The following is a 24,875-nucleotide window of genomic DNA, read 5'->3' on the forward strand; positions in this document are numbered from 1 at the left end:
TAGCTCATTTTTGACCTCAACAAACTTTTTACTCTTAAAGATCTAGCCTCTTTACACTATTTTCTTGGGGTAGAAGTTTACAGAGATCATGCTGGCATGTACTTGTCTCAAACCAAGTACATAACATATCTTCTACTGAAGTTGCACATGGAATGTGCAAATTAGGTCTGTTAGTGCAGCAACAAAACTGTCTCTTACAGAGGGAGAGCCTTTTCCTGATTAGACACTGTATAAAAGCACATTAGAAGCCTTGCAATATCTCACTCTTACAAGATTAGATATAACTTTTATTATCAACAAGCTCAGTCAGCTCATTAAGGCTCCAATAACCATTCACTTAGAAGCTTGCAAAGGCTACTCAAGTATGTTAAGGGCACTATATTAGAAGGCTTACATCTAAAACCTACTTCATCTCTCACTTTGTCCACCTATTCGGATGTTGATTGGGCAAGTTGTGTAGATGACAGACAATTTACAAGTGGCTATGTTCTATTCTTGGGAGGAAACATTATGTCTTGGTCTATAAAAAAAGCAACACGTTGTTGCTATAGGTCAAGCACATAAAGCGAATTTAGAGTTTTAGCAAATGCAACTGCTGAAGTCAAATGACAAGTATCTTTACTTAATGAATTATATGCACCTTTTAGTTAATTGTCCAGTGATTTGGGTTGATAATCAGAGTGATATGTAGCATTAGATGTAAACCCTGTCTTCCATACTCGGTCCAAACATATATAGAACTTGATCTACATTTTATCTTTTTGTTTTTTGCATTAATTGACATTCACTCTAGCTAGCCTCCCTTAATTAATCATATGATAATATATATACTGTACAATTATAGGGCATGCACAGTCTTGGCCAATTGTTATATCCTTCCATAAATTTAATTGTGTTTTTATTTTTATTTTTTTAAAAAAGACTTTAATAATAATTGGTTAAAATTGGAGTCAATTATAACAGTAAAAATTAACATATATATATATAGCCATAGACTCAAAATTGACTACTCTTGCTGTCTTTCATTACTCCATTCCTAACACTTTTTATTAGAAACTCAACTACTCCTCTGCTACTCATTAAATTTGCACAGAGAACCCAACCCAACTTCCACTTTCTGTGTTTCAACTTTCAATCTTTTTGAGGTTTCCTTTTTCCTTTTTCTTTCTTTTTTTTTAGGTTTTATTTAATTATCATCACCAGCTTTTCCTCTTTACATATGTTATGGTTTATATATCTACACTCTTTATGTTATGGTTTGACCAGTTTCCTTTGCCTAGCTATCTAATACATATAAATTTATATATATATATATATAGCTGGAAAATAAATATATTAATGAGTGAACCCTCAAGCCACAAATTAAAAAAAAAAACAGTACACGTATATATGTAAATAAAATAAACTTTATTATAGACATCATCACGTGAATTTTTATTCATAATATCTTATATAAATATATATATACATATATATATACTAGCAAAAAATTACTTGCAAGGCACGTATATTAAATTTTATGCTAGGTTTTTTCTATGTTATTTGAAAGTGAGATTATTATTGAATACTGAATGCAATATATTAGTGTTTAAGAAAGCTTAATGATTTAAATATATTCTTAAACTATTATTTAAATGAGGGTAAGATAAAAAGAAAATTAAAAAAATATAGATTGCAGAACGTAATAATCGTAATAATATAATCACAGAATAAACAAAGAATAATATAAAATGTTTATTTAAAGCTAATACATATATGTATATATATGAAGGAAAAAAAATATAATTAGAAATAATGGGGAAAGTAACCTTAATATTCTCGTTTGAAACACCATATTTCAAGATTGATATGTAAAGCTTTGTCCCTGTTTCAATTGGGTTTACCACAATTACAAAAAGAATAACAGCTTAGTAGAAACCTATGTTGGTTTATGAGAAATTAGATTTACCAGCTACTAAGCTATGATTAAAGTCTGACGGCACAGATCAATTGGGTTTACCTCAAATACCAGGAGCAACTGAAAAGCTGCACGCATCCCATTATCTCTCAAAGTAAAACGAAATTCTATAACAATAAATTCCTCAGTGCATTCCAAACGACCAATTGGTTATGTTATATTGTATATGATGGCCATTACTTTTATTTTGAAGTGGGAAGAAAAAAGAAAGTAAATTTAATATGTGATTGATAATTTGATATCACAGAAGTCGGGGTTGACAACGGCTTAAGGGTTTAATTTATATTTATATATAAGTTAACGGTTGGGTTAATCTCTGTTAAGTTTACCAAATGGGTTTTCTTTTTAAATGGGTTGTGATTCTCCAATATTTAATATCAGTTCAAATATTAATAGGATTTGTTTTATTATTATTTTATTAAATAAAAATTAAAATATCAGTTCAAATATTAATAAGATTTGTTTTATTATTATTTTATTAAATAAAAATTAAAAGTGACCCATAAATTTCTCATAAACCAAGAATTTTAGTTATATAGACACACTTTATATAGAATAGATATATCCAACTACAAATAACTATAACAATTAAAAACCATTCATGATCATATATAATGCGCTAGCTATATGAGCTGATATTTTATTAAGGCTGATAGGTGATCTTATTGTGTGTCCCATTAATATTATAGGGGATAAATAATAATTGATCAAAATTACAATTGAACTTAATATCTATGCATGTTTTTCATGATACATGGTACTTAGGTTTTAATTATGTGACCTTTTTTCTTTCACGGTTAACAAAATTGAGAAAAAACACATAGTACCTATATATATACCAAATTTTTTTCAAAGCCTAATATCCCTTCATGTCATTGTTGAGACTGAGTTAGTAATGAAATTTCTAGTTAAATATATATACATACCAATATATTTTTTTTTTAAGAAAATATGAATTAAAAACAGTCAGTACTCCCGAAAAAAATTCTCCATATATATTCTTGTTTAATTGGGGACCAAATTAAGTATAGTCCGAGTCCATACACCATGGCCGGTATGATAAATACAAATATATATTTATATATATATGGATTTATTCATGTAACGTTGTATAAGAATATTATATATATTGACAGCATTGGACTGATATGATGATCAGATTCAGATTCAGGCTGTGTTTACCTTTGTTACCATACAAAGGTCAGATTGGTCATTATGGGAATCATTTTGCAGCACAATACACACACACATATATATATATATATATACACCTGCTGTGTGTGCATGTCAATATCATGCTAGGGTTTTGTTGACTCTTATGGTCAATATTATTCCACCTTAATAAATTAATATATAAATACTTACATGATTTTTTTTTTAAAAAAAACTATATCATGTCAAACTTAATTAGCTTTATTAATATATTAGTGAGATCTTATTATTAATGTTGGTATAATTACATGTATTTTGACGTATATAACCTGTTCAACTTTGAATGAGTAGTGTTATAAAAGAACTAGCTAGATGTTTTTTTTTTCTTTTTCTTTTTTTAATTTATTTATGGAAAAAAATTATGATGACAAAATTATACGCCAGCTCATGAAATAAGAATCGATCGATCCATGCCAGAATAATTAAATATGTATTAATTGAAAAGAAAAAGAAAAGGATGAAAATAAAAGAAAAATGCAAGAAAGAAGATCAGGCAGTAGCTAGCAACGGATATTTAAAAGAAAACGTAGTTTTTTCACAATATTAGAAAAAACAACCTTTGAGCTATCAAAGTTATCAAACAAAAATACATCTAGTTTTTAGAAATTGGTATTAAATCCAATTAAAATCAATGGCTTGCTAAGAGAAATGCTACAAGCATTACTAGCTAGCACGTATCACTTAATTAGATATTATATTGTTATTGGTATAATTAAATTATCGAGTATTTTAATTATAAATTTTGTTGTGATAAAAATAAAAAAATTCATAGTGTGCATATATATAGAAATATATATAACTAGGATTTTTTTTTTTAAAACAAAAAAAGAGTTAGTAGTAGTTAGCTGCATGTGCATGTGTGGTGTGTTGTCGATACTAATTGGGAAACTTACAAAAATACTGGAATTTTGGTTAACTTTTACAAAAATACTGTCACACGGAATTTTTTTCAAAAATACTGTGTTTTTATAAAACACCAGTAAAACACAAAGCAGTATAACTCAAAACAACAGTAGAACACTAGTAAAACACCAGTAGAACACCAGTGAAACTTAACACAGTATACTGCAGTATAAAACTTATAAAAAAATACAGTAAAAAAGTAAAAAATACCGCCTAACAGTATTTTTGTAAGAAAATGACATAAGTTAGTATACCATGTAAATTTCCCTACTAATTATATAATTAAATTAGCGATAGACACTGATATACTTGTAATAAATGATACATATATATATATGCCCATAAATTAGGATAAGATGAATATCATTAATTATACAAATGAGAGGATTAAATTAAGAGATCTAGAGATAGAGAAAGATGATGATGATGTTAATTAACAACATTAATAATTGATGATTTGAAAAAAAAAATATATAGTGAGAGAGAGAGAGAGAGAGAGAGAGAGAGAGAGAGAGAGAGAGAGAGAGAGAGAGAGAGAGAGAGAGAGAGAGAGAGAGAGAGAGAATTGAATGTTGAAGGGATCATTATTGAGGTAGAGAGAAGGCAGGAGAGTAAATTAATAAGATCATAAATGAGGTCTGCAAGAGTTCAACTAACCACATACTCCTTCACCTGCTTCTATTTACTCTTCACACTATAGCTTCTCTCTCCTTCTATATATTTACCACTTTCTTCAACCTCTTCTCTTCAAATTACTATCATCATATACCCTAAATACTACTAGCTTGTCTCTTTCCTAGCTCATACAAAGATATGGAGAACAAGAGCAAGATGATGATCCTTTCTCTTTTGTTGTGGAGTTTGTTCATCACTACTGTCATCTCCTCCACCCCTACCTTTGATGACCAGAAGAACTATTACTCTCATGACCCCCCATCCACTGGTAATTACTATATATACACATATCATCATGATAGCTAGCTTAAGCTTTCACTATATATAATACTAATTAATAGTTGATATATATGTCGTCAACACTAGTGTATCACATAAATATATCTCCAATACTTAATAATATATATATATATGTACTTAATTAATAATTAATATTGATGTGTTTAATGATGTTATTATGTATGAAAATGCAGGTCATATTCCTACTCCTTCAACTCCATCAACTCCATCAACTCCTTCAACTCCATCAACTCCTCACTATTCGACACCACCACATCACAGCCACCATGGGACACCGTCACACGGCAGCAGCGGCGGAAGCTACGGTACCCCACCAACGACACCATCCAACTGCCCAACCCCATCAACAAAATCTCCTCCTTCTTCGGGCCACGGCGGCGGATACTATCCTTCCCCTCCTTCTACCCCAACAGATCCAAACACTCCAACTCCAACCGTTCCTTACACTCCAACTCCAACTCCAACTCCAACTACTCCCTACACTCCCACCCCAACCACTCCATACACTCCCACTCCAACCACTCCTTACACTCCATCCCCAGATATTCCCACTCCAACCTCTCCCACCACTCCTAGTACCCCTCCTTATCTCCCTGACCCCAACTCACCTCCCTTCACCTGCAAGTAAGTACATTATATATACATATTAACCCTACCATACTACATATATGTTTCAATATTAGCTACAAGTATAGTGAATTTTTATTACCAAAAACGTTACTGGTAACTTTTTAGTTGCAACAAAAATTTTTTGTGACTAAATATCACTTTATATAGAAAAAAATTATTTATCATTAAAAAATAATATAAATATAAGTTATCACTAATTTATTTTTAGTAGGAATTTCATTGTATTGGCTATAAACACATTTAATACTGACATTTATTTTTTAATGATAACATAAAATTATAATTTATGTTTAATTAGTTATAATTTTTTCACACTAAAAATAATTTTCTTTTTGTAGTTTTTTCAGTTTATTTTGGATGTTTGTCTTATATATTCAAGTGCCCTTTATAATTAGTACTCCAAAGAAAAAGAAAAAAAATATTTTAATCAAATTGAACTTTTTATACATTTATGTCAATGCATGCATGTACGTACGTGTGTATATGCAGAAAGGCATATGATATAGATTAATACTACTATCTAGCTAACTAGGAACACTTTTTTTTAGAAAAAAGAATAGGTGTATAGCTAGCTAGGTACATTTAAGAACCCCACTCTTAAATATTAATAACTTATTTATGTATGTATTTTTTAAAATATTTAAGTATTATTAATTAAATATCGGATCTTATATAATAAATTGCAGTTACTGGAGGAACCATCCTCAGATGATCTGGGGTTTATTGGGATGGTGGGGAACTCTAGGCAACGCCTTCGGAGTTCCAAGCGTGCCAGGAGTTGGAGCCAATGCCAACTTGAAAGACGCCTTATCAAACACTCGAACCGACGGTTTTGGTGAGCTATACAGGCAAGGAACAGCCGCCTTCCTCAACTCGATGATCGACCACAACTTCGCCTACTCTAACAAGCAAGTAAGAGAGAGCTTCGTCACCGCCCTTGGCTCCAACAAGGCCGCCGCCGCCCAAGCCCGTCTTTTCAAGATGGCCAACGAGAAAAAACACTAAAAATTAAAACAGAACAGAGTCACTATATACTACTAGCTAAGCATGCACCACATGCAGATAATCAGTGTGTTAATTGAATTATATTTATATTAATTAATTGCTGTTTTATTTTATGAAATTAGCTCTACCTACGTACGAAAGACTTTATTAATTTCTTTGTTTATTATTATTATATTATGTATTGTTTTAATTAAGTACTCTCTTATTATAAATTACATCTTGAATTAATGTTCTTAATTAATTAAGTTATAGTTTTATTCCGGCCACAGCAATTAAAAACTGCATTGTCATAGAATTAATAATATGATCATTATCAAGGATTTTATTATATATTGTGTTGATTCTTCATTTCGATTAATTATTAACTAATACATTGTTTAATTATTAGTACGTACGCCGTTAATTATTCAATTTTTATCTATATGTTTTTTCTTTCCTTACCATAATATTATGAGAATTGCTAAAAAATATCTTTGGTATTTAGCACACGTGATACTATTATTGGTGTAAATAATTAAATATCAAATCTCATATAACTTAAGAAAATAATTTTTATAGAATATATCGCTAATTAATCGTGAGATGCTTACGTACAGGTGCCCAATAGCTAACGTCAATGCTCTAATATTATCAGTAAGAGCATTGTTATTGAGTATAAGTATGTTGTCTAGCGCCTCTATATATATATAGGTGGCATTCTATAATTAGTTAGCAAAATATTTTTTAAAAATTATTTTCTTAAATTATATAATATGATAATGACATTAAGGAGAGTGCTAGAGACGATGACTTATAGAATTCTCTATCACTAAAATTGATCAAATTAAAATATTAATTACAATCCGTATATTTAATTGACAATTGTAATTAAATTGCTTCATGGAAAAAAATGAAATTAATATATTTGTTAATATAGACAATTTACATGCATGTTAACTTAATTATTTTAATCATAATTTAATTTAGTCATTCTTAATCATATATTATTAATCCTTTCAAAAGAAAATCATATATTATTTAATATTTATATGCGAGATAGACAGAATATAGTATGTGAAAGAAGTTAGGGTTTTGGAAGATATTGGAAAAGAAAGATCACAATGCCAATAGATCATGTAATAAGTACTACTTTCCAGATTTTCTTGTTTTGATATATAATACTGTTTTCCAGAAATGACTATGTAATATATAATTCAATTAATCAAATCTGTCTAATATATATATATATATATAAGAGTGGCCCAAATCATAATAAATTATGGAAAATCCATACATACAAACCAGAAATTGGACATGTGCGCGTAATTAATATTTTGGTAGGAAGACAGGTGTATTTTATAGATAAATATCTATGTGCACATATTACATGCATGCTAGTATGTCCAAAGACCAGTTGTCTCTGCAAATATTTAATATAAAATTGACCACTATTTTTTCTAATAATATAATCTATGTGTACAATATGTATGTACGTTTTTTCTTTTTCATTATTTTAAAGCAACGTTTATTTTCATTCAAGTTTTTAACTGTATATAATTTCTTTAAATATATAGAACATTTTATGATACATCGATCGTCAAAGGTATATATTGTATAGGGTATGTTTATAACACACTTTCTAAGATATTTAGAGAGTTTTTTAGCTTAATTTATTTCTATGTTATAGTTATTTAAGATTATTTGTAAATTTTTAAAAAAAATCTAAATAATTTATAATGTTATAAAAAATAAAATTTAAATATTTTATTTACATGATTAATCATTTTTTTTATACACGTACTGTTTGAATTTTATTTTTTGACATTAATTACTGTAAATTATTTCAAATTTTCTAAAAATATTTATAGATGTTTTTAAATAATTACCACGTATGTGATTATGAAAAACAAAATATCAGACTAAAAAATTTCATAGATGACAAAGTAGAGAGGTCTACCAAACCAATTTTTTAGTAGAATGTATTATAGAAATTTCTTATTGTATATTGTTAATTATTCAATTTTTTTTAAGAGAACTTTTTTTTTGTTTTTTGGATCTTTAATTTTTTATGATATTTTTAGTTAGTTATTTAATTTGTTTTAAAATATTTCTAATTTATGTTTGTTGTACACATAAATTATAGTTTGTACACTTAAAAATGGAAGATAAATTGATTTAGATGAATGTTTTCTCATTTTTCTTCTATAATAATAATGTATTAGGCTCAAATTATTTTAAATAAACGTTCATTGGTAAAAGAAAAATATTATGATTTTTGTAAAATTTCAATATATATAATTCAAATAATATAGGTTTGAATGGTTCAAACAATTTGTTTATTTCCTTTTACTTTTCTTCTCTAGGAACCAGACACAGTAAATATGCAACTTGCATGGACCATCATAATAACAAAAACTAGCTACGTGGATATATATATATATATATATGATATCATATATCATATATGAATATTATAAGACAAGAAATGGGAATATATATGATATCATATATGAATATTATAGCACACACGCGTGCCACAAGATTTGTAACACAGTATATATATACATACACACATACACATATTTACAATTAAGTCAATATAATGTGAATATATACAAAAGCTTAAAGGATATCTATAAGTCACAAGTTTCATGGAGCACTTTGTGCTAGAAGTGGCTAGAATATTTGCCACACAATATTGCATACTATCACTATAAATTATGGTGTCGTTTGGTAACACTTTTGTTTTTTAATTTTTTAATTACAAAATGAAAGTAAAATTTTTGTTTTTAAAAAATTTGTTTTTGAAAAACAAAAATGCGTTCTGTAACCAATTTTATTTTTCAATTTTAAAAACAGAAAACAAAAGTGTGTTCTGTAAAGTTTATTTTTATTTTTATTTTTTGATTTTATTTAAGTCGGGTCTAGGTCCGGGGTCGGATTCGGGTTCAAGTCAAAAGTCGGGTTTAGCGCCAGGGCCGTAGGGAGGGGATTTGGGTCCGGGTCTGGTCCTAATCTAAAAGATTGATTAAGAAAAAAAACTGTTTAAAAAAATATTGAAAGTGATTCTTTTTGTTTTTAAAATTTTGATTTCTAATTATAAAATTGAAAAGTAAAAACAGTTTTATAGAACATGTTTTTGAAAAATATTTTCACTTTTCTACTTTTAAAAACAGAAAACTGATTAAAAAAGTGTTACCAAACGCCACCTATATATATCAATATTGTCGTGTATATATATTTATGTACGTAACATATTATGCTAAAGATTATTGGAAGAAGAGAAAAAAAACAAAATTCAAAATTAAAATCTAAAATAATTTAGTGATGATAATCTTCCTAATCTTTTATTAATTAGATTTGAGAGACTAAAATTAAACTATAATTTTTTTCAGAGAGAAAAACAAAGTTGAAAATTGTGTGCATATAGACATATCATTTTAAACATGAAATAACTAGGGATGAAGCCAGTAATTATTAAGGCCATAGGATCAACTAATTATCACACCTAAAAGTTTGGTTTAATTATTTAACTTACAATCAAAAAAGCAGGTTTTTGCATTTGAAATTAGGTTGCAAAAATATAAAAGTCCTCATCACTTAAAATGATCTACATCTCATATCTAAAGCTTTCTAGTATGACCCAACCAATTTATGATGTTGTTCCTGAGCATTAACTACAAAAATTTATGTGCCATTCATTTCAACACGATACGTGTTTAATTATATATAAATATATATATATATATATATACTGTGACCTTGACTTATTAATAAATTAAATGTGTCATCGTTCGATCTCTACTAATTAGCTATAACAACGACACTAGTCGATCTTTTCATAAACAATATTGTCATATATATACATAGCTATATATAGTTTCCAAGCATGAGACACAAGAGAGTATGGTACGTACTCGACAAATTACACATAATATTAATCTGTCTAGCTATCACAGGATTTAATAATCCCCAAAATGTGAAGCTAAACGCCACATATATCAATTAATATTCTATCATATAACCAAACATACATATTAATTTCTAGCCACTGGGACCAAAACTAACTACGATCCTAGCTATAGTACTCTTCTCATTAATTCGTACGTGCCTTTCCAAGATAACTTCATCCACTGATAATATTAAATTTATTATTGAGAAATACTAAAAGTTTGTCTAATAACAGTTGAGAAATGTTTATAGGGTAGTAATAATATTTAGCACCTCTTTATATGAGGGTTTATATTACTATAATTTATAAAGAAATGCTAAAAGGTAATTAAGTAGTTTTCTAGTATGTATTCTTTTACGTTTTAAAGTATGTGTCACTAAAATTTTTACTCAAATGTCAAATAATACAAGTTCTATTCATTTTAAATTAACAAACTTCCAACTCTAGTCACACACATAACAAATAAATTTCACAAGTAAAGACAAAGCAATAACAAATAAGAATAATATATTTATAGTTTACACAAAACAGAAATTTCAAGAAAAACAAGACGACAGAAATTGAAAAAAAAAAATTAACAACAAATAAAAGCAAAAACTTATAAGTCCTCCCCAAACTAAAAATGTACGAGAAATTTGATTTTTTATACTTATTAAACTTAAAAAAAAAAAAAAAAAAAATTCAAACCAATACATTTTACACTATAAAAAATATGCCAATTTTTTAAAAACCCCAAAAATACCCCCCTCATAACTCAAACCCTATCTCTCTCCTCCCTCACTCTCAGTCGACTCTCTCAACTCACCAACACACCACCCACGGCAGCCACCACCCTCACCCACGAGCAACCCACGGCAGCCACCACCCTCACCCACGAAAACCCCAACCCCGACGACCCTCACCCACGCCCCAGCCCCCTTCTCTCTCTTCCTCTCTGAAAACGATTGAAAAAAAAGGGCCTAGTCCGATGGGGTCCGACCAATCGGACCCATCAGACCCCATGGTCCGACCATCGGACCAGGGCCCTTTTTTTTGTTTTGAATATTTTTCAGAGAGAGGAAGAGAGATAGTGGCCCGATGGTCGGACCATGGGGTCCGATGGGTTCGATTGGTCGGACCCCATCGGACCCCATGGTCCGACCATCGGACCTGGGCTTTATTATTATTTTTTTGTTTGTTTTCATTCGGTTTCAGGGAGAGAGAAAGGGTTTGAGTTATGAGGGGAGTATTTTTGGGGTTTTCAAAAAATTGGCATATTTTTTATAGTGTAAAATGTATTGGTTTAAAAAATAAATTTTTAAATTTAATAAGTATAGAAAATCAAATTTCCCAAATGTACATGGATGATGTGGCGCTCGATAAAAACCTAATTTACACCAGCATATGATATTTTCTGATGCATAATGGCACCAATAAAAGCATGTTTTACTGGCGCAAATGCCAATTCCACTGACAAAAACTCTTTTACCTACCGAGATTCGCAGATAGCTTTACGCCTACTTTTGTTAGGGCAAAAATACACCGGTAAAAATAACATTTCTTGTAATGAATTTTAATGCAATTATCTAATTTATCTTCTTTATATTTAATTGACAAGTTGAATTAAATAATTTATAATCTGATTTAGATTTACAAAAATATCTTTATATTTCTATATTTCTATGACAAAATTATGTTAAAAATATCTCTATAACTCTTTTTTTTAGTGTAGCGAAATGGTATTTTACAATCAGTTAATAGTTTAATAGCTTTAAGGTCCTAAGTTCGAACCGATGACCTCTCCCTTTTTCCCATCCCTCCCTCACCACTAAACTAGCCTTAGTGGCTTAATATCTCTATAACTCAAACTTGCAAGAGTGTGAGCTATTTTGTTTCCTCTAAATAGCCTCTACTCCTTAACTAAAAAGTTGATAATTAATTGATTATTTTCTAACTTATCAAATAATATAATGATATATCATATTAGTAACTTGATTAAGATTTACTAAATATTTAGATCAATAATTAAGATTTTTTTCTCAAATGTTGACATGTTTCCAATTATACTCCTTAACTAAAAAGTTGATAATTAATTGATTATTTTCTAACTTATCAAATAATATAATGATATATCATATTAGTAACTTGATTAAGATTTACTAAATATTTAGTTCAATAATTATGATTTTTTTCTCAAATTTTGACATGTATCTAATGTTCCTGAAACTTTCATGCCATAATTAAAAACTCTTCCAAACTATTAAAATTGTTGGATTTAAGAATTTAAGTCTAATTCTGTTCAATTTTATTAATGGATGCGTGATTGTTTATGTACTTTTAAATTGTGTCCCCTGAAATTTAACATGTACAAAATCGTACTCTCTAAACTTTCGTCTATGCCAGATGCATGCTTGTTAGTAAAATTAAACGGAAGTTCTTGAATCTAAAAATCTTAATAGTTTAGAAAAATATTTTAATAGCCTAAAAAATTTAGGAGACAAAATTCGATACATGTTAAGGGACGGTGAAACAAATCCTAATTAGCAAGACGAAAATATTTATACCATTATTATAAAAGCACTCAATTCATATGTAAGTGAGACCAATATAAATCATATATTTTCAAGCAAAAAAAATATATATCATATATATATTCTTCATTACAAAAAACTGTTATCTTTAGTGACAACTTTTTAGTTATAACATATTTTTTTTTTTTTTTTACTAAATGTGACTTTTAGTCACAATAAAATATTACTTGTGATTAAAATATATTATTTAGATATAAGTGATCACTAATTTAGTTTTAGTCACAACAAGTATTGTGACTAAAATTATATTTAGTCACAACAAATTGTAATTTTTGTGACTAATACTTTTAGCCAGGAACCTTTTAATCACAACATAATAATAATAATTTATAATTAGTTACAACTTTTTTACTTTTAGTCACAAATTTTATTATAACTAAAAAGTAAGATTTTTTGTAGTGGTTCTTTACTCAAGGCAATATGTTGTCCCTAGCTAGATATTCCCCAACACCTTTTATTCATCAGTTAGTATACTTTTCATCAGAGCTTTTGACTATAATCCTCTCATTTCCTTTATAATAAGATTCTTGTTTTATATTTAAATGTATAAATAACTTGTTAATAATATCCTTGGAGAACTTGTTGAAGGATTATATATATATGCTGAGTCATTGTTATGAGAACTTGGAAGATTAAATGGATATATATATCGTATAACATGGTACTGGAATATTATGCCAATTAAGTCATTGTTTGTTAGATATAATAACAATAATATAATCCCATAAAATATTACAAGTTACTTCAAGTATAAAGATGACTTTATTCAGATGATCAAATGTTTATTTTTGTGTTCATATTTGTAAATTATTCTCTAAGGAAGTCTGGTGATGTTAACCTTCAAACCATGTGCCATTGAAAGAATAGTCATCATTCTATACTCCACTGGATGACCAGCCACCAAAGTAAACTTATAAAATCTACACAAAATGGCCAAACACATCTTCATTTGAAGGTATGCAGAGTCCTTTCCTAGGCAGATTCTTGGTCCAGCCTGCAATAACAAAAACGAGTCTTTAGTTACTCAAATAACAACAGAAGTGTTTTTGGAATTTCGGAAGTCTAAAAGCAACTGTTAAAAGCCCAGTCAACCAGGACACATATGTATTGTTTAAGTTGAAACTAATAATGAAAATTAACCTGAAATGCTGTGAACTTAAATGGTGATGCATTTTGGAAAAAACCATCTTTGAGCCATCTTTCAGGGTTGAATGAAGATGCATCTGGACCCCAATTGTACTCCATTCTCCCCATTGAGTAAGGAACATAAGTCACCATACCTCCTGCCTTAACTTTTGTTCCATCTGGTAACACATCATCCTCCAATATTCCCTTGGGATCCTATGATATGATAAAGTAGACAATTAGGCCTAATAAAATGTTTGGATATGACTGAAAACTTAAAAGAAAACTCTATTGTGAGATTTTGTATAATGTAGGTACTTGGGGAACTGCAGGGTACAAGCGTAGTGTCTCTGTGATAACTGCATGCAAATAGTACAATTTCGCCAATGCATCATAACTCAAGAGTCCTGCAAATTGTCTTGCTCTTTCGTTGAAAGAATTAGGGTCGTCGGTGTTGAACTCGAGCAAGGACACATTTTCTTCTCTTGCTTGATCTTGTTCAAGAGTTTTGAGCTCTGAATAGAGCCTTTCAGCTACATGGGGATGTGTCATTATCATGTAAATTGCCCATGAAAGAGTTGTTGCTGTGGTATCCCGGCCAGCAATTACAAAGTTAAGCACAACATCTCTGAGGCCTTTGTCTGTAAACTGATCTTCATGATCTTCTCCTAACTCAATGAATCTTGACAATATGTCATGCTTCATTGATCATGATCAAAAATTTTCAGTTAGTTTAGTGATCAACAAAACAGAATAAAGAGCGATTTTATGTTATGTTACCTTGCTATCCTTGCTGTTTTCGCGAGCTTCTTTTATCTCTTTTTTCCTCTTTCGAATAACAGAATATGTAAAATCATCAATTGTTTTAATGCTCTTATCAAGCAAAGCTTCTGAACCAACATTAAGAAATCTCTTTATTCTCCATAATGGATCGATGAAACGTAATGTCACAATGATGTTTGCAGTGTCAAAAGCTTGAGCAAAGTTGTTTTCGGGTAAATTTGGAGCCAAAGTTCCAATTTCAACACCAAATCCCACTTTGCAGATAGAGTCCAAAGTCATCCTCATCAACAATTCCTACAAAAAAGATGATCCACATAAGCTCTGTTATGAATGAATGTATTTCAATAGTAACATAACATAACATTAAGGCAAGATTTTTCGGTATGCTATACCTGCATATCAACTACTTGGTTTTTAAAAGAAGTTTGGCTAAGAATACCATGGAGCTTTAAGCTATAATCTCTGAACACTATAGTACTAAAGTCCCTCAAATTCTTGGATGCAAATTCGAAACTCGCAGTCTTTCTTTGTCTCCTCCACAACTCGCCGTCCACATTAAAAATCCCTTCTCCAAGTAGTACTTCCATGTAAGACCTGTAAGTCTCACCCTTTTGACAAAAGAACAAACAATTGGTAATGTGCATGAAAATCTTGAAGATGACTAAACAATTGATGCATTAATATTAGTTATTATTATTATTATTACCTTGGGGTAATTAGCAAAGTTGGTCTTGAGAATATGCTCCACATTAGCAGGGTCTGCAATGTAAGTATAAGTAGTGAAAGGCATTGGTACCACAACAGTCTTCAATTCAGAGAAATATTGAACGAGCCAATCATGCATTTTGTCATAGTTAATCAACTGTTCAATTGCAGCTCCCACTAAGGGCCATGTTTTAGGACCTTTCTTATTCCTCTGGCTCCATCTGTGGATGAGAATCCATGATAAGACAGTGCAGCCTAGCATTAATATTAATGTATATCCATTTTGAGAAGAACAATCTAATAAAAAATTGTCCATTTTTTTCAATGGAAAATATAATATGGGAAAGGAAGCCACTTTGGGTTGAAGAGAATGCTAAAGCTTGGATTGTTTTTATAATATATTAAAGAAGTAAGTGATTAATATGTGTTTAGTGAGCATTAATCTTTTGTATTAGAAAAGTAGTTGAGATTTTGTTAATAATCTTTGTATGTTGGTGGATAGGTTAGTATAAAAAATTGTCTCATTTCTTTTGTGCTTCTAACCTAATCATCCCTTAGGCGAAGTTATTGCTACAAATAGTAACAATAGGAATTGGTGAGATTAAATACACTCTATTACACACCTCATCATCTCATAGAAGATAACCAAACCAAGCTTTTTGGTAAAAATATATAAATATTAAACCAAACAAAATTGCTTACATATCCCAACTACCAACCAACTATAGTGTGTTGCTAAGTTGATAACCTTGAAATTTCCTTCATGGCCAAAAAAATAAACCCCTTGAAATTCCCTTAAATAAAAGAACAAAAAAGATTAAAACAAGACAATCCTAGAAAATTATTTGAAATGTTGTGGGATCCCTTAATATTACTATGTTTTGTTACCAAGTTTTCCATCAAAAAGTTTAATACTAAAAATTCAAATTTCAAACAAAAAGTCTAAAAACACATAGCAAAACACTAACAAAGATATTTAACATCCACACAAATAAACATATTCAAATGATGTCATAACATTCATACAATACTATGTAGCATAAAAGATATAGACAGTGAAATAAGAAAAGGTTGACAAATACGATTCCTCATGGTTCTTGCTTCTTCTTTGGCAAATTCTTGTTGTTGTTGTTCTTCCTCTTCTTCTGCAAATTCTGAGCATTTGTCTCTGTTTCACATAGAGGTTCTGGCAAAACAGTGCCTTGAGGAAAAGCATCTTTCAGCAATTTAAGAAGAGAATCAAATGACTCATTACTCAATTGATTAACAGCCTTCATATGCATCAATTTATCTGAAAAAGTAAGATTATTATAATCTTCTCCGACCAAATCAGCCAATGCATCCCTGTTACTACTGCCCCTTTCTTCTTCTTCATCTTCTTCTTCTTCACTGTCATATTCTCGAGGCGGGTAAGATTCCCCATGATAAGCCCAAATAGTATAAGTATGCTGAATACCTTTCTCTATCAAATGATGCTCAACCGTGCTTAAATCGTGGAGATTTCGATTCAAGCAAACCGCACACGGACATCTAATTTGACCACTCTCATTAGTGTAAACCTTAGCTCTTTCAACAAATGCCTTTACACCTCCTACATACTCATCAGATGATCTATCCTTCACACTCATCCAACTCTTGTTAATCGTCATATTCTGTTGACATGAAAGAAAGAAAAATAAAAAGAAAGCCTTTCATAATCATCTTAAAGAAAAAGAACTTGTCTTTCAAAACGGTGTTCTTCCAAAATGAAGTGTTATATATCAAATTAGAGGACTCCTAATAGAAGTAACTAGGGTACATGTAACTCCTATGAAGTTTCTTTAGAAGAATCCATCATATAAAGAACATTGTTATATTATATACAATCATTATACACCACCCACTTGTTTTAATCGCCACCCTATTGAATTATTATTTGCCAGTAGAAGAAATGAAAGTGTGTTTTTCAAGTTCAGAAACAATGACTAAGGAAGATAATATTAAGCTACTCTGTATAAACTCATACAGTAATTATATAAAGAAAGACACCAAATGGAAATGTATATCATAATGAGCTACTCTGTTATAAAGGCAGCAAGATTCATATATGAATATAAATTAAGACCTTCAATCCAGTCAAATACATAAACCCTAATCTTCCACTTTGAGTATTATTTACATTCATCCATTATATCTTTAAAAAAAAAAAAAAAAACATAAAAACAAGGGTAAATCAACCCCACATTAGAAATAGAAGAAATTTCACTACACAAACACAAAAAGAAAGAAACATAGCATAAATGAAAGAAAGAAAGAAACCTGAATTTGAGGGGAAACAGGGTACAGACATATGAGGGGGAAAATGGTATTAAAAATTAGAATAAGTTGCGTTAACTAAAGAAAAGAAAATGTATGAGTGTGTTCCCTTCCCCCATTAATTAATACAATAGAAAAACAAAAGCACAGGAAAACCTTAATAGATGGTTCGTACCGGAGTCGAAGAAGAAGAAGCAGCGAACAACGGAAGAGGAGGGTTTTGGCTGATCGGGTAAATGATTAACATGAATTTTTAAGAATAATATTTTATATTTTCCCATTTTATTTATTTTATTTTATATTTTTCTTTGTCAAAATAACAATAACAATGTAAAATATTAAATTTACTCTAGGGTCGAATAATGTAAATTTATGATATTTTGTAACAGTTATTTATGGTCTCACGGTATATCTAATAAAAAAAAAGTTATAAAATTATTTTACTAATAAAAAATGTCATAAAGATTATTTTTTCAAAACATTCTTCACTCTAGTTTAGTGTTGTGATATTTTGTATTGTTATGTTGTTTTGTACGAGCTTTTGTTCTATAATGTTTATGTTTTATAATTTGTTATTCCAAATTTTCGTTTTATGGAGTTAACGAAAATTTAACTAGTTCTAATAAGTCTTCATTGAAGTATTCAAGTTAGCCGTTTCAAAAAAAAAAAAAAAGTATTCAAAAGAGATAAGTTTTTTTTTTTTTTTAATTTTATGTATGACATTATTTTATTTTACTGATATTATATTCTTACTATTTATTCCAAAAAAAAAAATATATTCTTACTATTTATTATGCTAGTTGTAATTTGGGCTGCTATTAATTATTTTGAGTTTAATTATATCCTCTTAGTAATATTTTAGGGTCTTTATTAGTTTGTTGTCTAATTTTTATGAGGTATTTTTAGTAGTCTGTGTATTCAATGTGGATGACGAATTAATTTTGATAGATTATGGTTTTTTTTTTTTTAATGTTGTATTAAATTTTGATTATTTTTAATAAATATTTATTGTTAAAAAAATTGAAAAAAAAAAAGTTTAGAGATTTTTTTTTAAGGTAAATCATAGGATTTTTTTTTAAAAACAAAAAAAAAATGAAAATTGAGGAAAATCATAGGTTTGTTGGTTTACTTTAAATAATGGGCTTTTTTATTTTTTATACTTCAAAATAATTTTCTTTATATTTTTACGAAATTCTGTATAGAAATTCTTATTGTAACTAGCCTTGAAATCTAAATTGCAACAAAAAATCGTATAGAAAATCCTATTGCAACTAGCGCGGCAACAAACCGTAAATTTGAAAAAAAAAAAAATTAAAAAAATGGTAAATACTATTTTGGACCCTCTGTTTTACAAAAGTTACCAATTGGACTCTGTGTTTTGTTAAATGACAAAATGGATCCTGTATTTTCTAAAATAGTACAAATAGGACCCTGAATTGATTATTTGTCAAAATAAAGTTTAATTATAATCCGATCTAAAAGTGCTATGATAAAACTATTTACATTTTTTGTATCTGTTCGTATTAAGCATTGTCTTCAAGTTGGTTGTATTAAAAAAAACGTTGTCAAAAATTAAGCTCAGGGTCCTATTTTTACTATTTTAGAAAATACAGGGTCCATTTTGTCATTTAATAAAACACAAGGTCCAATTTATAACTTTTTGCAAAACACAGGATCTAAAATGGTATTTACCCTAAAAAAAATAAGTATAAGGGGTAAATAATTTCAAAATATCACTATTGTAGCTATTTTAGTTTTTTTTTTTTTTAGTTGAGATATTGTAGGTATTTTAGTTAAATAGTGTGTTTAAGAACAATATGACATGTTCTTAGCCTTTCCTTTAGCCCTCAGTTTCAGGAACCACTCGCAATCGTAGCGCGTGCTGTTAAACTGCTCTTCTTCGCCAGATGAAAAAACCCAAAACCAGCTTTCCAGTTAAGCTCACATCGTATTCCTGAATTAGATCTCATCCAGGGTTTCTCTTCTTATCAAGGTATCATTTCTTTGCTCTTTATTATCAAATTTTGGAGATTCATGTTTATTCATTCATTTCTGCGTTTGGTGCAATGCTCAATTTAGTGCAATTTTACTATTTGATGACACTAATCAATTAACGAGAAAAGAAGAAGAAATTTTTTTTTATTTAAGTCTATTCTAATATTTGTTATTAGAAATTGGTTCTTTTTTTTTTTTGTCTCTGTGATAAGCTTTAATCTAAACCCTCAATGCTGATACCTAAAATCAATGCTGTATGACTGAGAATTAAGCCAGTAAGTTCTTGTAATCAGTCTCTGGATTTTCACACACATGTCTATATTTAGGTAGTTTTATTAGAAATTAATCTAGGGTTAATTGATTTATGTGTTACTTAGTAAGAATAGTTTGCATTTCCTTGTTCATTTATTTTTCTGAATTAGTTGAATATGAAAATTCCCTTTGTCCCTTTTGCAGCAATGTGGAAGCACTATAAAAAATCCAAGGCATGGATTAGGCCACAATTTCGAATTCTTCTGGCTGTGGTCTCTTGTCTTACTTCACTGATTCTGTTGTTAGTATTTTTATGTTCCAACAATGCTCAGGAATCGACCAAGTCACCATTGGGACTTCAAAATCAAAAATGGAATAGCTTTGAGTCAGTGGTGCAGTTTCATCCTACCATGGCTTTTCGAAATGGTACAGATGTAATATGGCAAGTGCCCAATTCACCAAAAGCTGTTCTCTTTCTTGCTCATGGATGTGATGGTCAAGCTCTTAACTTTTGGGACAAATCTCCTGACTGTTCTAATTGCATTGGTTTGCCAGAAGAAAGGTTGATTGTGCTTCATGCTCTTTCTCGAAAATTTGCTGTACTTACAATGTCTAGTGCTGGGAGATGCTGGTCAATGGGGAAGGAGATAATGATTGCTAAAGACATTATAAGATGGTGGGTTGAGAAACAAGGATTAGAGAAGCTTCCTCTTGTGGCCATGGGAGCCTCATCAGGGGGATACTTTGTTTCTGTGCTTGCAACAGAGTTGGATTTCTCTAGTATTGCACTTATGATTGCTGAAGGTGTGTTTGAAAGAATTGAAACCAAGGAGAACTATCCACCCACCATGTTTGTCCACATGCCAAAAGATAGTATCAGGCAGCGAAAGATTGATAAAACCATGGAGCTTATAAGGCATAAAGGTGCTGAAGTTGCAGAGGTCAAGTGCATTGAGTTCGCATTGTCACCACAGTTTTTGGCTGACAGAATCCCAGGTATTGATCATTCTGTTTCTGCTAAATTGTTTGAACTCTTCAAGCTCAAAGGGTTTGTTGATGAAAATGGATACATGAGAAATGATGGACGTAAAACGCGTTGGAAGAAAGCAGTGAAAGAAGATGAAAGTATTTCGATAGATGAGCATTTGTTGCATCCCATTCAGGAGGAACTGAATCTTGCTTTTGCATTCCATGAAATGACTAGTTTGGCTTTTGAACAAATCCTTGATTGGTTTGAGTCACATTTTAGCTGATTGATTCTATGTGTCATTCTCAAATAGGGATAATATACATTGTTTCAGGAACCAGAGTGTAAAATCTAACCAAGATTTAAGTATATAAGGTTTTGTTTTAGTGTAAAAGCTGATGGTCATTTCATTAAAATTTGTATTCAACTGAAGAAATTAAAGTGTAAATATAGTCACTTGTAATGGAAGGAACATAGAAGTTTTTCACTTTTACATTCTACATAAAAAATAACGTTAGTATTTTGTTGGCCAAATAAGATAAAATAAAAGTCATATTTCAACACTGAATACTTCTAAGAAATTTTAAACAGGTGAAAAAATTTCAAAGGCACCACAGTCATAATAGTTCAAGGTCAGGGGTAAAAATGTCTTAAATATTTTTGATTTTATCTTATGGTTATGATTTATTTTGTGGAATAAAATAAATTTATTATAATATTTAAATATATATAAAAAAAAAAAATTAATCCATATTTCTTTTTTAAGGAAAATGAACCTTTACTTAGTAAGGCAACATAAATGGGATTCTTACAAATTAGGCAACACTTAAAAAGACACACATAACTTACAAAGAAGAAGATGAGTTAAATAGTGATACATTGCAATGTGATAGTTTGACTAATTTTAAATAAAACTATTAGTTTAAAAATAAAATAAATAAATGCTATAGATGACTTAAAAAGACACATATCTTACAAAGAAGAAGATGATTTAAATAGTGACAAATCGCAATGTGATAGTTTGACTAATTTTAAATAAAACTATTATTTTAAAAATAAAATAAATAAATAAATAAATAGTATGTTTTAACCATTATAAATCATTCACTAAATGGAACAAAAGCTGGTAAGGAATAACTATTCTCTTTAAGGTGTAGCTAAAGCATTAGCAATACATGAATAAAGACTAGGACTAAACTATAGGTTATATCTCAGAGTTGAGAATCCAAAAGCAACCTTGTGGAATCAATACAAATTATTCTCTCATATCATAAACGAGCTAGTCTTTTTTTTTTTTTTATTTAAACGTTTATATATTACAACCATGTATAATTTGGGACTCGAATCCAAGACCTCCAACACACACACACCCTTCTATGACCACTTGAACTAGCCTCAAGTGGTTAACGAGCTAGTCTCAATAATCACACTACTACTCAAGCATAATTTAGATTTAGCCATAGCTAGACTCATGGAAATCTTATTATGCATCAACCTAATGTGTTGTGTTGCATGTAACATGTATGCATACAAGTACAACCAACCAAACCCTCAAGCATATTCTAATTTTACATTTATCTATAACTCATAAAACAAGTTGGGAACATTTAAAATACACCAAAAAGCTAATTATAGTCCGAAATCACATCATTATTTACCATAAATATCCAAAATCATAATCACACTTGTGTTTTGAGATAGAGTTGTAAATATTTGTGTGTAGTGCTGGTAAAAAAAAAATAGATTGTGTTGTACGCCATATAAAAATATGAGTCGTGTCGTGTCGTGTCGTGTTAATAATTTTATAGGATAGGCTATATGGCCAGCAAAGCAAGCCTAGTAGTTTCGTGTCGTGCTCGAATTTGTGTCATGCTTTATTTAGGTCACTTCGATTTTCTTAAATAGACTAACTCATTTTTTTATACGGGCTCAAATTCATGCTCTATGTTTTTGTATTTTAATTACAATTGAGAAGCTAATTACTTAAATATATGTGTATTTTATAGCTTAAATTACTTTTATATAATTTTTTAACAATAATTACACACAATTATATACAAAATTAATTATAATTATTAAAATTTAAAAATAAATAGCATTTTAATAAATAAATAAATAAATATTTATTATTGTTATTTTTATCAAATTATTGAGATTTTAAATTTATCGTGCTTTTGAACTAATATATTTGTGCTTATGTGTCAGACTTTTGAGCTTGTCGTGTCGTGCTTTTATCAATTTAATTGCAACACCATATGTTGTGTCATGCCTAAGGATATTTTTTTGCGTGTCGGATCGTGTTTGTATCATGTTAAATAGTTCGACCTATATTTACAACATTATTCAAAAGACTAATGAGGCAATAGATAAAATTAAAGCTCGGATGCTTGCTTCGCAAAGCATGAAAAAAAAGTTATTCTGATCCTAAACGCAAAGACATAGAATTTTAGGTGGGAGAATATGTTTTCCTACGAGTCTCACCAATGAAGAGTGTAAAGCGTTTTGGAAAGTGTGGCAAGTTAAGCCCTAGGTTCATAGGACCATTCGAGATACTCGAGAAGGTCGGGTTGGTAGCATATCAAATAGCCTACGTTATTAGTTGTGCACAATGTATTTCATATTTCAATATTGAGGAAATATGTATCAGACTCAACTCATGTCTTGAGCTATGAAGCCCTAAAACTACAGTTTGATTCCAATTTAAATCCTCGATAGGAAGGAAAAGATTCTTCAGAATAAGACCATATCGTTGGTCAAGGTACTCTGGAAGAACAGTAAGGTGGAGGAAACCACCTAGGAGCTAGAGTCCGGTATGAGGGCTCAATATCCAGAGTTGTTCAAGTTAAATTTTGAGGACGAAATTCTTTTAACAGGAGGATAATTGTAATGACCACATGATTAAAATATAGATTAGTAGGGCAATTAGCATTAATTATCTTTCTTTTATAACTATATATGAATAATTATGTTGTGGGTCCCATTTTTAGAAATGAGCATTAGAATTATAATTTTTCAATTTTGTAGATTTTATTAAACTCTAATGGCTCGTTTGGAACGCCGTATTAGGTCGTATTGTATTGTATTGTATTATATTGAATTGTATTTTATGCAATATTTTTATGTAAAACTATATGTGGTATTAACTTTTATGGACACCTAAATATATAATATTTTAGTATAAATTAAAGTTTAACATAGTATTATATAAAAATATGATATATAATCCAATTCAATATAATACAATACAATACAATACAATACAATACGACCTAATACGGTGTTCCAAACGAGCCCAAGTGTATTATTCTTGATATGTATGACATTTACAATTTTCATGACTTTTGTTCGGTAACGATGAAAAATGTGATGGATGGTCATTAGAGTCACATGGGTGAGTTTAAAACCTTTATTTAATGAGATAAACATGTCACTATGTGGAGTATCGAGTTTAGGCAAGGTGATGATATATGACCATTTTACCCCTAAGCCTTAAGTTTGCTTGGGTGTGAAGTGAAGGGAAAAATGGGAATTCTATTTAATTTAAGGTTCTTATTTTGTTTTTAGTGAATT

The 24,875-nt window shown here is 29.6% G+C and overlaps 3 protein-coding genes across 4 annotated transcripts; 2 read left to right on the forward strand and 1 right to left on the reverse strand.

Annotated features, from left to right (window-relative positions):
* The first annotated feature begins 4,627 nt into the window (after positions 1-4,627).
* On the forward strand, positions 4,628-7,012 carry LOC115699665 (protodermal factor 1). The gene is made up of 3 exons (XM_030627183.2): positions 4,628-5,015; positions 5,221-5,671; positions 6,364-7,012. The coding sequence occupies exons 1-3, from the start codon at positions 4,886-4,888 to the stop codon at positions 6,680-6,682; spliced, it is 900 nt and encodes a 299-aa protein (XP_030483043.2). The 5' UTR covers positions 4,628-4,885; the 3' UTR covers positions 6,683-7,012.
* Positions 7,013-13,858: 6,846 nt separating this feature from the next.
* LOC115700892 (cytochrome P450 704B1) lies at positions 13,859-18,394 on the reverse strand. Of its 2 annotated transcripts, none has more exons than XM_061102152.1 (7): positions 18,267-18,394; positions 15,798-17,448; positions 15,484-15,699; positions 15,089-15,385; positions 14,627-15,007; positions 14,324-14,524; positions 13,859-14,177 (listed from the first exon to the last, which is right to left on the reverse strand). In XM_061102152.1, the coding sequence occupies exons 2-7, from the start codon at positions 16,110-16,112 to the stop codon at positions 13,998-14,000; spliced, it is 1,590 nt and encodes a 529-aa protein (XP_060958135.1). In that variant the 5' UTR covers positions 16,113-17,448; positions 18,267-18,394; the 3' UTR covers positions 13,859-13,997. The 2 variants fall into 2 exon arrangements, with proteins under 2 accessions (XP_060958135.1, XP_060958136.1); XM_061102153.1 differs by having other exon boundaries at positions 18,248-18,371.
* Positions 18,395-19,912: 1,518 nt separating this feature from the next.
* Positions 19,913-21,777, forward strand: LOC115698608 (uncharacterized). The gene is made up of 2 exons (XM_030625727.2): positions 19,913-20,084; positions 20,543-21,777. The coding sequence occupies exon 2, from the start codon at positions 20,545-20,547 to the stop codon at positions 21,589-21,591; it is 1,047 nt and encodes a 348-aa protein (XP_030481587.2). The 5' UTR covers positions 19,913-20,084; positions 20,543-20,544; the 3' UTR covers positions 21,592-21,777.
* Positions 21,778-24,875: the final 3,098 nt, after the last annotated feature.

The sequence above is a fragment of the Cannabis sativa genome, chromosome 8 (genome assembly GCF_029168945.1).
Source record: "Cannabis sativa cultivar Pink pepper isolate KNU-18-1 chromosome 8, ASM2916894v1, whole genome shotgun sequence".
NCBI classification, from domain to species: Eukaryota; Viridiplantae; Streptophyta; class Magnoliopsida; order Rosales; family Cannabaceae; genus Cannabis; species Cannabis sativa.

Coding starts and splice junctions, on each gene's coding strand:
- LOC115699665 (XM_030627183.2), top strand. CDS start 4,886: ATGGAGAACAAGAGCAAGATGATGATCCTTTCTCTTTTGTTGTGGAGT. Junction 5,016..5,220: donor TCATGACCCCCCATCCACTG/GTAATTACTATA, acceptor ATGAAAATGCAG/GTCATATTCCTACTCCTTCA. Junction 5,672..6,363: donor TCACCTCCCTTCACCTGCAA/GTAAGTACATTA, acceptor AATAAATTGCAG/TTACTGGAGGAACCATCCTC.
- LOC115700892 (XM_061102152.1), bottom strand. CDS start 16,112: ATGGACAATTTTTTATTAGATTGTTCTTCTCAAAATGGATATACATTA. Junction 15,008..15,088: donor AAAACAGCAAGGATAGCAAG/GTAACATAACAT, acceptor TGATCAATGAAG/CATGACATATTGTCAAGATT. Junction 14,178..14,323: donor TTAAGTTCACAGCATTTCAG/GTTAATTTTCAT, acceptor TTGTTATTGCAG/GCTGGACCAAGAATCTGCCT.
- LOC115698608 (XM_030625727.2), top strand. CDS start 20,545: ATGTGGAAGCACTATAAAAAATCCAAGGCATGGATTAGGCCACAATTT.